The sequence below is a fragment of the Erithacus rubecula genome (assembly GCF_903797595.1).
Source record: "Erithacus rubecula genome assembly, chromosome: 1".
Lineage (NCBI taxonomy): Eukaryota > Metazoa > Chordata > Aves > Passeriformes > Muscicapidae > Erithacus > Erithacus rubecula.
In genome coordinates this window covers 73,191,411-73,207,582 of record NC_136658.1, presented here as the reverse complement: position 1 = coordinate 73,207,582, position 16,172 = coordinate 73,191,411, and the positions used below count along the sequence as shown (strand labels likewise).

The 16,172-nt window shown below is 34.9% G+C and overlaps 1 protein-coding gene across 8 annotated transcripts in view; it reads left to right on the top strand.

The window, feature by feature from the left end:
• The window catches only part of NBEA (neurobeachin), a 451,247-nt gene that overhangs the window by 284,265 nt on the left and 150,810 nt on the right, over positions 1 to 16,172 (top strand). For 6 of the 8 annotated variants that reach the window (XM_079333484.1, XM_079333487.1, XM_079333486.1 and 3 more), the window contains one exon: positions 5,832 to 5,975. In XM_079333484.1, the coding sequence (XP_079189610.1) occupies positions 5,832 to 5,975 (144 nt within the window). Of the gene's footprint in view, positions 1 to 5,831; positions 5,976 to 9,167; positions 9,207 to 16,172 lie in introns of all 8 variants that reach the window. The other 2 variants (XM_079333489.1, XM_079333488.1) reach the window with 1 other exon arrangement.

Below are 16,172 nucleotides of genomic sequence, written 5' to 3'. Positions count from 1 at the left end.
GCTACACAAAGCCAACAATTCAGTCTCTTGAGCAGACCTGGGCATGGCCAGTGCAGGTTTCCCATGGAGTGAGCACAGCCCGAGGAGGGCTGGCTCCCTGTTCCTGCAGAAAGATACCAGGCTGAGATAGAGTGGTCACCATGTGGATGATTTAATCTCACTGGGTTTTGTAGAGGTCAGTTTACAGACTCCCAGGCAGCTGCTCTCCATAACTGTGACTGCTGCGAGGGTACCAGTGCCTAATCAAGTTACTGAAGATTAGCAGTGAAAGCTTTATGTATACTAGAATGCATAAAGCAGGAAGATAGATAACCTAGCAAATATTTTTTTCCAAGTATTTTCAACTATTATTAGTGTTGGATGAACAAAAATATAGATAATAATGGTGCATTTTAATTTTGTCCATAAATAAGCTTGGTTCTTCCTGTAAAAGTTAGTTTGTGCAATAAAGAATAAAATCTTTATCAAGAAAATGCTTTGTTCTTCCAAACTCTTTTGATAAATTATATTTCACCTGTGGTACAATTTCATGATTCACATCATGAACTGTCAGGTAGCCTCCCATGAGAAACTTATTCTGAATTCCTTTACTTAATAAAGTAGTGGAAACTACCTTATGTCATGAAAATTCAGCTTGAAAATCAGTGTTCTACAGAGCAGTGCATGCTCTAAGATCTGTAAGGAGTAAAAAGCAAGTTTGCCCTTAAAACTTTCTGAGGAGAGCTAAGCTTCACAGAAACTCTACTATGGCCACTATAAAAGAGAGTTTTTAATTAAATGCAGCATTTTACTGTAAAGAGAACAGACTTTACTTATGTCAAATGCTCCTTTAGAAGCCACATAAAACTGTAAAAGACAGTATATGAAAAAGGTTTCTTATAGAAAAGAAGAACACCATCCCATGAAGCAGATTTCCAGATGTTTGGAAACATTAGAATTTCCTGTCAGTATATTTAGGTAACATTAAAATGAGGTTAACTTTCCATTCTGCCATCTCTCTTCAGAGATCAAAGAGCACTCACTACATAAATTGCCTTATCGGTAATTCGTTGAAGTAAACTATGGAAACAACTTTATAAGAAGCAGTAGTCTCCTTTTGTTGGCTACAGTATTACCAAGCAAACTTTTCTTCAAAATAACCATGTATTAACCTCATTTTTTACTAAATGCAGAAAGAAAAAATTATAAAACACTATCTTTGGATATGTAGTAAATTAAATTAACAGGAGAGTGAGTAGAAACTCCCTTGCCATGTTCAACTAAATCACAGTAATTAGCTTATTTTTAAATGAAATAAGTGCATAAACATAAATTAAATCGATAATATACTGTGTTTGTACTGCTAATTTAAAAATTTTATTTAGTGACAGGTTTTGTGGATCTGGACCCTTACAGTGTCTTTGAAATGTAGATTGCGTCCCTAGAACCTGTTGTGACCTACAGAACCCAGTAGGGAATTCGTTGATTTAGTTGAAAATAGAGACTCAAAAATTCATATAACACAATAAGGACACCCACCCCGCCAACCTCTGTTTCATGAAGTATTGCCTATATTAAATACTTCTAGTGGCTGAAGCTGAAAATTAACATGAGATTCTCCTGTTCTTATTAGGGAAATGATTAGGTTTTGAGGGATTGTGGTAATGGTTTTTGTGGTTCTTTTGTTTGGGTTTTTTGTTTGTATGTTTGGGGTTTTTGTTGTGTTTGGGGGTATTTTTGTTTGTTTAATTTTTTTTACTGCTTAATAGTTACTGTTTAAGGAAAAGTAATGCTACTAGAAGAGAGATTCTCAGCAATACTGAAAAGTTTGCTGTGAAGCTCATGCAATCTTTCAGACATATAAAATACACACATCTTCCCATGGATATTGAGGTTTTGTAGAGGAATGTTGCTTGGTTTCTTTAATTTCTTTTAAAGGTGAGCTGTTTTCAGTTATCCTGAAATAACTGTAGAAAGACAGCTTGTAACATGCACATTTACAAAAATAATCAAACAAGTGTAATGAAAGGATTTTTTTAACAGCTTATCTCGTCCTCTGCATACATTCTTTTGAAATATGTTTAAGACAGAGCCTTTATGTTTCAAGAAAGTAAGTCACCAAATTCAGCTGGACTTTGGTGCAATCTGGGTGATTTATTGCCTTCAAAATCTTTGCAGAATGTAGTTTCAAGAAATACTTAGCTGCTTGCTTCAAGGCTCCTTTCCAAATCCCAGTCTATCCTTTAAGTCTATCCCTTAAAATATCCTTAAGAAGGAATTTGATAAGGACAAGAACTGATAGCATCTGCCAATTCTAGTTCTGTGTCCTGCAGTATCACAACATTGGTGTCTTGAAATGATATCTAGTTTTGTTTTATTTTTTCTTGTTTTAATGGATTTGAAACATATCCTAATTAGACTTAATACAATTTCACTTTGTGTCTTTAAAACACAGGCTCCTTGTGTGCTTAAAATTTTGAAATGAAATGTCTGTCTGTAGATTTAATTTCATAATAAGTTTCCTGAAGCTTTGAAAAAAAACCCCAGAGTTTTGATTTTATTTTCCAACACACTGAAATATCAAATATTCATTTATTCATTTCTCCTTTTTATATCACTGTTAACAGTAATAGACATCGTTTTATGTCATATAATTTTTTATTCAGTTTGTTGTCTGGTTTTAAAGAGACAAGTTGTTTTTCTTCTTACCCTTATTTGGAGAGTTTCTCTTGTTTTAAAACCTTTTTGAAGTCGTCTTGGAATATAAAAATAGAACATCTGTGACAGATCTGTTTTGAACATATTTCACGTTTCAGGATCCAAGGAGATCTGGTGGTCTGTGGTATTAGCTTGTTAATTTCTTGATGAATGGGTAGAAAGGCCACGAAGTGCACTCAGTACAGCACGTCTTCCGAAGATAGATGATCTCAAATAAATTCTATTCCCAATCAGTTTTTGATTTGTTAGGTGTTAAACCATTTCTTTGTAAGGACAGTGTTTACAAGCCTTGTAATGAGACAGCCCTGTGAGACCTTACTCTTCTTGCTGTAATTTTGATAAATGGAACTCTAATTCATAAAGGATACAGTGATTGAAGGGCAACTCCAGGTCCTGTACACTTTCATTTAGATAGATGTTTGGTACAGTACAGCAAAACTAAGCTGCACTCAACAGAGTGATAAATTTTAACAACAGCCAAACCAGAGGAGTTTCTTTTTCCATCAAGACAAAGAAGGAATATTTATTGTATTTCTATAAATGTATTTTTAATATTATAAACCAGAATGGATTTTATATATATTTTTCTTGTTGCTAAGCTCCAAATTTGCCAAACTAATTTAATGCCTTCTACTCTACCATGTTTCTTACACCTGTGTCTGGCAATATTTCTGTGATCTGGTACACTCATCACAAGGGATTTAAAATACCCTAAATATCAACTTCTTTGGATGTAGTTTAAATGTTAGTAATAGTTTGGAGCATGGGATTTTCTTCCTGGTAATTTTAGAAATATATTTTTATGTATAAATAATTTTATAGAATTGTTGTTAATCAGTAACTGCAGAAATTATTGACTCTTACTACAGATTAGTGCTTTTCAATTAGTTAATTTGAAGATTATCACATTTTATAAAGCTCAGAAACTTATATAAAACTGATTAGAGCTATCAAAAAGGAAGAGAACAGCGTTTTGATGCTTTTTTTCTCCACCCTGTTGGTTCATCTCAGGCCCGGTCTCCTCTGGTGTCACATGCTTTACAACATTATTTGTTATTTGTGTCAAATGACACTCGAATCCTTTGCTGTAACCAGAAGTGTATCAGGATCCTGACCTACTGATCTAATATACAGAACAATTCTGATGTAATGCAACTGAAATCTGTTACAGCTCGTTACTTTTCTGTGTTTTTTTTTTTTCCTAACTCCTACCATTCTTGCTTCATTTTGTGAATAAGGAAGAAAAAAAGTACAAACCAACCAAACAAAAATAAGTCCAAAACTTGTACTAAAACTGGAAACTTTTCCAACAATTAGTTAATTGAACCACTTTTAAATTGGGCAAACAATTATAGTTAGTTGAATTAAGTAAAAGCCTATGCATGTAATGTAATGATCACAGCCTAATAATCAAACACAGCAAAACACAGATATTAAAATACAGCAGCTCCTAATTGCTATCAGAATGGTCCTAATGGAGACAACAGCAAACAAGTCCCTCATTTTGAGCTTGGTGAAAAAAATAGGATTTTGCTTACTTGTTTCTCTTCACCTTTTCAGAGTTTCAGAATGTAATTTCAGAAATAGCAATTGAGATAATAGCAATAGTATCCAAAATGTTAATGTTAGGCCATGTAAAACATGAGTTCTCTCAACCTGTGATAAGTGGTATGTTATCAGTGAATCGGCAAACAGTAAACACATCCACAGAAAGATAAGCCTCCAGCATTTTTATTTATGTAGTGTGACTCTCCTGTGCACAAACTAATTAAAAGACTCTAAGAAATTATAATAGTAGGAGGTAAAATCATAACATCTTCCCAACTGCTTGTAATAATAAACCTGCCTGTTATATCCATTCCATTCCGTGTATCTATCTTCACTAACCTATCTGCTTACTATATTCCTCTTAGTTGTCCTGTATTAACAGGGAGCCATGAGTCTTACTGGAATTTACCTCAACACTTTACATCTGCCATAATAATTTCATCCTGTTTAAGTTCAGGCATTGTGAAAGACAAAATCCACATAGTTTTGCCTATTTTCACACTCATTCTGTAGCTCAGAATGAAGCAAATTTCCGAATTATTGTACAAAAAAAAGAGAGATTGTTTAAGGGGTTTATTTCTTGATCGACAGCAGTCGACATGCCCAAGTCTGGTGTGGTCCCAGGTGAAGATGAAGGGTTTCTTGCTTAAGAAAATCAATAGAAATCTTTCTTGCCTGAGGCTACTGAGTGTCCATAATACTGAAAATAAAACTTATGACCTCTTCCCAGCCAAGAAAGAAATACTATGTGGAGGTCAAAACAGTAACAAGAAAGGTATTTATGATGTAAAACTTAAATATGATTTTGTCATTTGACAAAAGAATTTATTTTTTACATCATAAGAATAAAATTGGGCAAGTTCCAGTAAGATATTCCCAAAATGCAGTAAGTTAAATTTCCTGCCATAAGAAACCATCAGGTTGAATAGAAAAAGCCAACTGTAGTCAAGAAAAATGAATATTATCCATGAAAACCTTTAGGTAATTGGCACATATCCATGTACCACCATTTTTATTGTGTTGCTTGAAAACACACACACAGCTGTGCACCAAAGTTCCCTCATCATGCTTGTCTTTTTAAAGTCTTCTTTCAGTCTTTTCTGAATCTCTGCATAGCCTATCCTGTTGTTACTGTGTGTCACAGACAAACCAACTCCTACTTCACCATCCTGTCCCTCCTATTTGAAAAGACAAAAGTCTTGAGAGACTTTGATTCCTGAAAGCAGCTTCTATATGTAGAGTAGGTGGCTCGTGCTCTCAGGTCAGTCCGAGTCAGGGCACCAGGAACCCAAGAGAAATTCCTTCTGAATTTGTTGCAGGTGGAAAACTAATGGAACAACACTGAACACAAAGTAAATAGCAATTATTAAAACCAGAGAGTCTTTGTGGAAAAGTTTGTAGTTTATTTGGGACAGGACAGAAAACAGAATAGGACTGCATATTTTGTTAACCTTGGTAAAGTTTTAAAAAATGCTCTTTCTTTTTTTTTATATAAAGATGATTTATGCTACAATGCTTTTACTATTTGATTGTCATTGTTTTATATTTAAAATATCATTCAGGTAAATTTGTAACTTTTTTTTTAGGCACTGAAGAGGACGTAGTGAAGTCAAAGAAAACTTTCCGAAGTCAAGCTGTGGTGAATCAGAATGCAGAAACAGAGCTTATGCTGGAAGGAGATGATGATGCTGTTAGCCTGCTCCAAGAAAAAGAGATTGATAACCTTGCAGGTAATTATATTTTTCATTAGAACTAAGATAAGAGTAAAAAGACTCTTAAGCTTGTTAGTTCTTAACCTTTGTGGTTAAGCTTGTTTGAAAGCTAAGTATGCAATTGTAGTATGAACAGATTCTTTGTATTTCAGATTTTATTGCTTCCTCTCTACTTCCTTGAGGTATGGGCAGTGATAACAAAGCATTTGCCCATTGCACAGTCTTTGAGCAGAGATGTGAGAAATAGCAATACCTCAAGTGATTTTATTAGTGAGGGTGACTTCTTGAAAAGTCTCTTACGTGATACCTCTCTTTCTTAACTCTGTGTGTGTGTGTGTGTGTGTGTGTATTAAAATGTAAATGTGGACTCATTCCACAAATCAGGGTTTTGTGAGTCAGAGTGTGCTTGTGCCTGATCCCAAGTGCCATGCAGCTTGTGCAGAGACACCTGCCCTCCTGCTGGTGGCACCCAGTTCTCTCAGTGATAGAGTTAAGGGGGATTTCCAGTATCTCAACCCATCTGTCACAGCCAGAGAAAAAGTTGCCTGTTTTAAGCAAGGACTAAGAGAGGATGAAGCTGTAACCAAGCTATGAGCTTTGGGAGTTAGTGTATGAGCTGGGAGTGAACCCTCCATAAATATGCACGAGAGCCTTTCTGGTCCTTTCCTGGGTGAAGGAATGCTGTGAGACTTGTTTCATCTGTCTTCTAGCAGGTTCTGTTACAGCTCTGTCTTAAAGGTGATACTAGCTTTTCAGGGAAGTAGTCTGGAAAAAAGGGCATGTTGGAAGTTGAAAATGCACACTCCTCTCAGATGGGATAAAACTGAGAAGAATGAAATGCAGTATAAAACTTCTTAGATTAGTTTATTCAGGAGTATCTTTATTCAGCTACTCCACTAAAGGAGAGTTATGTGATGTCATTATTTTTTCAGCACAACTGAATTTCTAAAACAGCTATCTTTGCTCCTGCACTTTCTTCTGATACCATAGTGAAAATCTGTAGTAAAGATAAGATCATAAATAGATTATTAAAAAAAATAAAAACACAACCAAAGCAAAACAAACAAACAGAAAAATAACCCAAAAAAAATGAAAAGGAAAAAAAAAAACAAAAACCAAACAACCCAGCAACTGCCTGCATGGAAGTTAGTTTCGTACTTTAGAACTAGAGCAGAGGGGGAAATAGATGCTTTTATTTGGGAGCAAGCATCAGTATATGATTATCACAGTTAATATGTCACTCTGCTTGCTTTCTCAATCTGCAGCTAACTGCTGCTGAGACACTGTTGTCTAAAGTCAATAAAGTAGTGCATCAAGGAGGACCATGAGTGGGGTAATTTGGTTAATGTCCCTTTCTCTTTTAGAAGGAAAACTCAGTACTTCTTTGGCTAAGTTATTGTATCTAAGAACAATGCTTCCAACTAAATATGCATACAGTACCTCAAAAGGCTGTTTGGAGGCTGAAATATGCATTTGAATTGAAATGCTGATAAAAACTGCGAAGTGGGCATGAAAAATTCTTACCCAGTCTGGAAAATCTCACTCAGATAGGAAGTTCTTCTCTATGCCACAACATTTTTTTCAAACACACTGATGCAATACTATTCTTATAGCTACATCCCTCAGCAAAAACCTAGTATTTCAATGTGTCCTTAAGAATTAATGTGCAATTTATCCTTTTGCTCAAGATTGCTGCTGGATGGCATCCCTTGCTCCCTCAGGACATGACACAGTCATTCTAGTCCTTTGCTTTTACCACTCATAAAACTGGGAGATATTGTTAGTATTGCAAAAACAGAAATAATAAAAAACAAGTTTAGAGAAGAAAAGAAAAAATAAAAAAAAACTTTTGAAATATTGACAGGATGCCCTTGTGTTCCCTATCAATGCTAACAGAGCAAGCAAACTGCTTCCAAGTGTGGTGAGGTGATGTGATAATGGAGCCATATGGTACCAAAACCTGTGAGCTTCTCAAAAAGAACCCACACTCCACTATCTCAGTTTTGCTATTAGATTAACTGCAGCCTTTGCTACTCAGCTCTCACTCATCTTTGGAGCTGATGTTGAGAGTTAGGGATCATGCACAGCATCATACATGTCTTCAGTAAATTTTGCATTGGTAAAAAAAATCCTGAGTCCCACAATACTCTCTCCTCAGCTGCTGATTTTGCATGCTTTTGCATACACTAATATCACTGTTTTTCCCCCTTTTCAGTGTATAGAATGTGGCTCTAAAACTTGAGTCCAGTAACTGAAATCAAGAAAAGCAGTAGGCAAAGAAGGTGGGGTTTTTGCCTAAGAAGGTTTGAACAATCTCTGACAGCTCTGAAGAGCGGGTCTCAATAAAGCCACATTGTCTGTTCTTGTCTAATTCTAAAGAGTTATTACATTTATTATACGTGATCTGGAAATCTTAGAGATCTATCTGGTTATGGTATAGCACAGCATCATTTATATCTAGTTAGTGCTCACAGTGAAATGACACATAGGAATTTCTATATTCAGATATGCCTCCAATTTAACTTTAAAGCTTAAATCAATTCAAACCTGATTTACAACGATTTGGCTTGTCTCAGTAAGAGATAGGAATTAAACTAAATCTTTATAAACCAGGTTTCAATTGATTTAAGATTGCCCACATTTAACTAAAACAATTTAATATTGTTTATTCTATGAAACTAAGGCACATTTTAAACAGATGAAGCCTTGGTTTTTAGAAAAATTTTAAGTAAGAGGATATAAATAATAAAATATTTTGATTTGTGAACTTAAAACTGAAAAAAAAAAGGAAAGTTTGAAACAGATTGAGATTGTTCATACAAAGTTATCTCTACATACCTTTTGTTCCAGAGAGTCTTTATAGTTTTTCATCAACCATGTGGCACAAATCAATGTAAAGTTTGCTTTGATAAATTGCATATGGGGTAGAGAATTTTAAAATAATTATAGCCTGAATATTTTATTATATAATCTTAGTATTCCATATGTTGCAATTGCAGTTGGTCAGATTTCATTATATTAAGTAACATTTTAATAAAATATGAAAATCTGATTCCATGTTATTATGGTCTTAGGATTATGACTTATAAGTTTGAATCACAATTTTTAACAAAAGCAGTATTGAAACTGTCTTACAGTATGAGTTAGCAAAAGACGTTATTCTTGTGTTAGCATTTATGTATTAAAATATTTTACATGTTTCTGTTTCAGTTTTAGCTCCTTTTCTTCCCAGACTGTTCACTTCAAGAGGCAAGTCACATCTCTGTTAGAACTAATAATTGAGATAGCAAAGTCAATTTTAACAGTTTCCTAATATATTGTGAATCTCTGGTAATACAATCAAATCCACTGTAGTGACCTGATATTACTAACTCTTGTCCTTTTCTTTTCCATTTATATTTTTGAATGCTGCAGTAGGACTCTTAAATACTTACCTTTTCTCTTAAGATTCTGAGAATGTAAATTTGCTAACAGTTTGTCTCCTGCTTAGTAGGTGATTTTTTTTCAAAATTAAAAATATGTGGATGTGTTCTAATATTATAAGCTTGCATTTTTACAGGTATATACAGTTTAGTAGATATGCAGTTTTCTTTTAAGAAAGTTTGTTGTTTGGATTGGATTTTTTTTTGAAGCACTGATCTTTCATTAAAATAGGTCATTAAAAAATGAAATAAATGTTTATCTACTCAGGTTTTATAAATTTTGTATTTTAGGAGGACGTTTGCTTTGTTGTGAAGATGCATTTCACTTGATGAGACTTGTTTGTGTGTGTTTGAGAGGAGAATTTAGCCTTAATGACATTTTTGAAAGATACACGTTCTTAACTGGAGCATATTTCATCGATTTTGTTATAGAGCATGGTGACAGCAACAAATATGCCACAGCTGAGCGAGAGATTCTTGATGGAATCTTTTTCTGCTCTCTAAAAGAGTATTTTCTAGAAAGAAGGAAAGAAAGAAAGGAAATAAAAATAGGAGGATGTGATGCTTTGAGTTATTTTAGGAAGACAAAGGGCTTTGGCAGGCATCTGGTTACTTGCGTGGGCTCAATCAACTAGAAACTGACTTCCTCATCAGCCTCACAACACTCTTGCAAGAATAAATACATGTTATTTGCTCCATTATATGAGCAGATTGAGCAACTCATCCAAATAAACATTAGGAAAGCCACTAACTGCCCTTAATGAATTTTAGTCTTTCTGTATCATAACCTTCACTACAGAATCATCCTTTCTTCTTGGTCGTCTGTCTCGAGGTGGAAGGAGCTTCCCCCCCAGAGCAAACAGGCCAGGAATTCTGAGACAGATGCAGCATCCCAGCACTGCCTTATCTTTTAGCAACTTTGAACTTCAGAGTAGAAATATTTCTAGAAAGCAGTGCTATTACTGATAAACAAAGCTGATCTTCCATCTGAGCCAGCACGGGTAGTGAGTTCACACTGGCCTGAGGGCTAAATGTGAAAAGCCTTCTCTCCAGACTTCTTGGGAGTGTGCTGAGTGTATTGACTTACTGCCCTGTGCTAAGGAACACACTGGGTCAGGGGGATTTGACAGCTTGTATTATTATTAATGAGATGTAAGACCTTTCACTTCCAGGTCATCTGTTTGAAGTCCAGACAAAACTGGAGGTAACCAAACATTATCAACATCTGTTTTGTGGCCTATGCTATATAAGCCTTTTGTCTCATTTCAGGCAAACTAACAGAACATCATAATTTTGACCAATTTCAAAATGAAAAAATATTTGATGCTGTCATTAGAGAAAATTGTAATAATGACAAAAGTTGTACAAAATAGAGTTACTATTAAAGTTGTAGAGTAGTACAAAAAAGATTTTTTAAAAAGATAAATAATTTAGCTCATGGGGAAATGTTCTATTCCAGATTTTAGCAAACAGTCCATTTACATTTCTGAAATTATTTTGAAGTCTTGTGTAGGACCTGATGCAGCAATAAAAACACTAACATATCAAGGAACTGCAACTAAAGCCACAAAAACCTTGCAAAATAAGCGTTTTTTTAATTGAAAACTTATATATTTTTGCTCATCTTTAGATGTATAATATGCATTTCATATTTATGCACATATATTTTGAGTTATGGTAACATTTATTTTGGCCAAAGTCTGACATGGAATTTTCTTGTCAAGAGTTGACCAGTGTAGGCAATCTCCAATAAGCAAAGCTATTTGAAACTTTTTTTTACCTGTTCCTAAGAAGTAAAGGAGTTTTCTTGAGTTTCCTTCTGTTGCCACTCTCAAGATGTTAATAACATATGTAGTAGTATTTCTATTGTTTTTGTAAGTGGACAAAACAGTGAGACAAACAGTAGATTCTTTTACTTAAAAAAAATTAAAAAATAAAAAAAAAACAACCTTACAAACTAGAGCCTCTACTGAGAAGGCAGATTTTCACATTATTAGATTCTTCAGGCATATAAAAATAATTTGTTTAAGGTCAACCAGAGAAATTTTTGTTGGATTATCTGCTGTTAGAGTAATGGGTTGAAAGAGAGGACCAAATAGGCTTTCTATTGTCTCCAGCAGTGACCACAGCCTACTCAGGAGGTTTAGGGGTAGAGAAAGAAATCGTCTTCATCCTTCTCTCTGCTGGAGAACAAAGCATGACCGTGGTTCCAAGGCTGATCTCATCTTCTCTTTCCAACCCTTCCCCTCCTGCCCTGGTGTGTCCTCTCCCATGGGGCTAGGAGAGCCCTGCTGTCCATCACATCCTCCCCTTCTCTGGCAGCAGTTGTCATCCACACGCCAGTGGCTCTGATAGCCTGGAGTGGCAAAAAGCAGCAAACAGAAGGGGAACCCAGCAAGGACTGTAGCAAGTACATAGTGGTGCTTCCTAATAATTCTCTCTCAGCCTCCAACAGCTTGTACCTCTGATACTTAGAGAGCCAGAGGGAGTCATTCCTTCCTTCCTTCCTTCCTTGCTTCCTTCCTTCCCTCCTTCCCATTTTATCTCTTTCTTATGCTCTTACTTTTTTTTCTCTCTGTCTGGAGGTGGCTAAGGTACCTTCACCTTCCCATACTTTATGCTTTTTTTCTTCAAGGAAGTATGTATGTCTATGTGCACACAAAAATAAGCCAGTTAATTAACAAATATAAAAGTTTCAATAGAAAATACAAAAAATACCTAATATTTCTCCTAGTTTTTTCAAGTTTCCCAATGGAAACTCTTCACTGAATTCAGCATGCACTATTAAGTAGGTTTTTTTTTTTCCTTTCAAACTTCATTATTATTGCAAATTAGCATTCAAGATAGGAATTTCATTGGGGCAGTTGCTTGTCTGGGAAAGTGACAGGAATGTGGAAGAAGAGTCATTCCATTTCCCATTCTATGATAGATACGTAACCACATAAGCCTTTTACTTCCAAACATGGATATTTAATTCAGCAAGATTTCCATAGTTTCTGTTTTTTATGTATTCAGATTTTGATCCTCAAGTCTAAGTATAAAAAAGAAAAACATATTTGTATGAGTTTAATTTGGAGTATAGATTCAGGCATAAACTGAAAACAATTATACTTTTGATATGTAGTTGGCTTTCACACTGAAAAAGAAAAAGGCCCATAGTTTCTATAACATACTATTTTTAGACAGCTCAATGTTTATTCTAATCATTTTTTCCATATTACTATCCAAAATAGCTTAATATTTTATAAGGTGGTTGTCAGTCACATATGATAGTGCTCCTAAGGACAGCTTTGAAGAACTCTTCTCTTTGTACCTTAGTACACCCACTCTAAGTCTGAGCATCTTCAGCTTTTAAAATGGCAGCCAGATTTCCTGCTTTCCAAGCTTTAAAATTAAATCAGTTCAAACTCTGTTGGATTGTATTTATGAGTAGCTCTGAGTGTGCTTCATGTGTTGCTACTACTGATACCAGTATATTTATCTATTTTTCCGTATCTTGCAAAACCCTTTTAATTTGAAATTTCTAAGGCTGAAAAATTAGGCCACAGTGGAGCCTATAACTTCACAGATCTGTAGCTTCTCCCTTTTCTGAGGTGCCACACCCTGGATGGAACTGGTTAATTCATCTAAGGTCGAGCTGATGAACTACCTGATATATAAGAGAATATATATATATAGCAGAATATATATATAGATATATATATATATACATATATATATATAGCAGAAAAACAAGCCTAGACATAAAGGAAACTCCATCATTTTGCATCATATTTCATCTTCACTGTGCAATTAGTTCCCATGCAAAAATCAATTTATTCTTCATAGGAACATACTGGGACTGACGCACCATAGATTAGTTGAAGGAATATATCCAGAACTATATTGACAGTGTCTATGTTTATACTAAGCACTTTCATTGACCTTTGGACGGGATGGTTTTTTGCCTTTCTTTTTTCCCCTCTGGTGTTACAGAAGCAAATTAAAAGATCAGTCAAGAAGACATTTTGGTTAATCTTGGCTTAATTAGCCAAGAAATTTAACCAGAAATTGTACCAGAGGCAGCCTCATCCCATGCTTTTAGCTTGGCTTTCTAAAGAAACAAGGTTTTTGTAAGTGCCCTCTGTTAGTCTCTGTAACTTCTGATTCTGGAAGACATTTTGAGCAAACTTTTAAATGGGAGTAAAGACTTGAGAAGCAATAAAATGCCAGCAATGGAATCAGGTTGTTAAAGAAAAAAGCCTGAATGATAGAGCCTGCCACATCACTTCTTTCAGTAGGTACCAGAGGATCCTTGTGGAAGAGTCTTCTGAATTACCCCAACTGTATGAGTATGATTCATGCAGTCAGCTAGTAGTTGCACTAGAGTTAGTTCTGGTGTTGTTTACAGACAGGTATATTTTCAGAAAATTTTGAAGCTAACAACTGTTGCATCTTAGGTGATTTTTCCAAACATACCTGTCAAGTTATATGCTGATCCAACAACTTGTGTCTTTATTCCCACACAGATATAGGAGTTACTATCCATATAAGTGAACTTTAAAATATCATGAGCTATCTCAACCTAGTATTTCTGTTCACTATGATCTCAAGAAATACAAGACTTACAGTTTATCTGAAGAGCTTTTCTATAATGGAGACTGGAAGAAATGAAAACTGAAGGGCTTATTTCTTTAAATTTCTAATCAATTGGGCCCTATGGGCATGACAAGGTACACAAACTGGACTGTATAAGATATCTGTCAAGTCTGGTTTGCTCAGGCTGGCATCTGGGATTTGATCCCTTGTGTTCCTGACTCGTTAGTTCGAGTTCTTGTTTTAGTGGTATACCATTATAGCAGGCTTCTCTCTTTGCTTTCTTCTTTCTTCTTTAAATTAATATTTAACATGTTCTTCTTTTGAACATTAAATATGCTTTTCTAAGGTGCATTTTTTTCTGCTACATTTTGACTAAATAGCTTGCTATAATGACTCTCTCTGAGAGAAAAATTGTTACTTATGTGAGCATGTTCAGCATCACTTAAGGTTTTCTACGTTGAAAAATATCTTAAGATTTACTTGAGAATGAGGAGGGAGCTAGTGCAGGTCCTACTGCATCAGTCTAGAATATTGACATCTGGATGCACTGCTTAACAATCAAGTTCTTAAGTTTCTAAACCATCTTAATTTACTCAGTCTTTCCAAGGTATAGCTTTAGGCAGAGCACACTGTATTAATCTAATTTTGAAGTGGCAAATGTGTGCAATGCAGTAGTGAGGTCCTTATCCCAAATATTTACATTTCTGGCCAGGTGTAAATCATTAGGGGTAGTCTTGACTGTTATTAATACCTGATCATCTGGCAGGTTGGCACTTGGACATGTCCTGGAAAAATGCTAAAGCTGTGTAAGCCATTGGAAAGTCGGCACAGTTCAAAAGTTCTCATGCATGCCACAGAGGAAATCTGACTTTACCTGCAAACGGGGGAAAATGTTGCTTTTCTGAGTTCCTTTAGGCTGTTAGACACACAGCTAATTGTTCCATGGGACCTTCAGTGGTTCAGTAAGACTGACTTTGGTTTGATGTTTTGTCTTTGCATATTCTCTAACTGTTCTATTTAGTGTTCAATCACACTTGGAACAATATAAAGAAATAGCTATTCCTAGGAACATTAGGAGACATGTTTTCCCTCTGGAAGAAATACTATTTCATATATTTTTTTTAATGAGACTATGAAGGTATAGAATGAAAATAATAATATTTTTTCCTGTGAAAGTGCCTATGTCACTTAATTCAAATATGTGAGTATATATATGTTTGAGATAAAATTACTTTTTTCTTCTTAAGCAACACTATTTTCACAGTCTCATCAAAATTGTGTCATTCTTTCTTATGATTTTATTCACAGTTACAATATGCCAGATTGTTTTTATTTACATTTCCTTTTTAATCAAATACATTTGCTTGCTGTTATGGCAACCACTTAAGAGAATTGAGTTGCTTTAATTGTTTAGTCATTGTTGTTGAAAAAATCCATTTAAGTTGATCTTTGATGTTAGTAGTAGTGCTACATGCTTTATGGAGGAAAGGGTGGAAAAGTGAGGAAAATCTTGAATATCAGGGCCTATCCACACTGGCTGTGAAATTTAAACAAACAAACAAAAAAAAAATCATTCCCTCTCTCACAGTGTGAAACATGATTGTGCAGGAGTAAAAAGCCAACAAACTAAGCTTGGATATCTCTGAAAACAGGGGAAATGAATTTCGGATATTATTCAGTGGTCGAAGAGAAACCGATATTATAGTCATATTTAGACTTAGATTCTGGTTTTTACATTTAAAAAGATGTGCAAATTATCTTTAAACTCTTGGAAGTGATGTGTAAAGGAAGCTGTTCTTGTAAGAGCCTTGGCTTGAGTGAAGTTACTGCCTTCAAGTATTTGCTATAGCGGAGAACAAATTGGGGGCAGCCATCCTCATGTAAGTTCAATATATTTACTGCAGGAATCTTTTTAAAGGGCAGTTTGAAACAGATTTATGATGACAATGGGAACAAAAATAGACGAAATTCTGTGAATTGTTTAAGAATCTTACCTTGTTTGCTTGTTATTTACTTGGCACTGCATGTGTTATGTTAGATGTTAATTGGTTGAAATACTTTTCAGACTAAAGAGCTTTTCCCAAAGGATTCTGGTACCTATATCTCTTTCTTCTTCCATGCTATGTGACTTTCATTTCAAGAAACTGAAGTTTTTGTGTGCTTGTGCATGTGTTACATCTAAGCTGGTTTTTTAAGTATAAGGATTTTTATATAC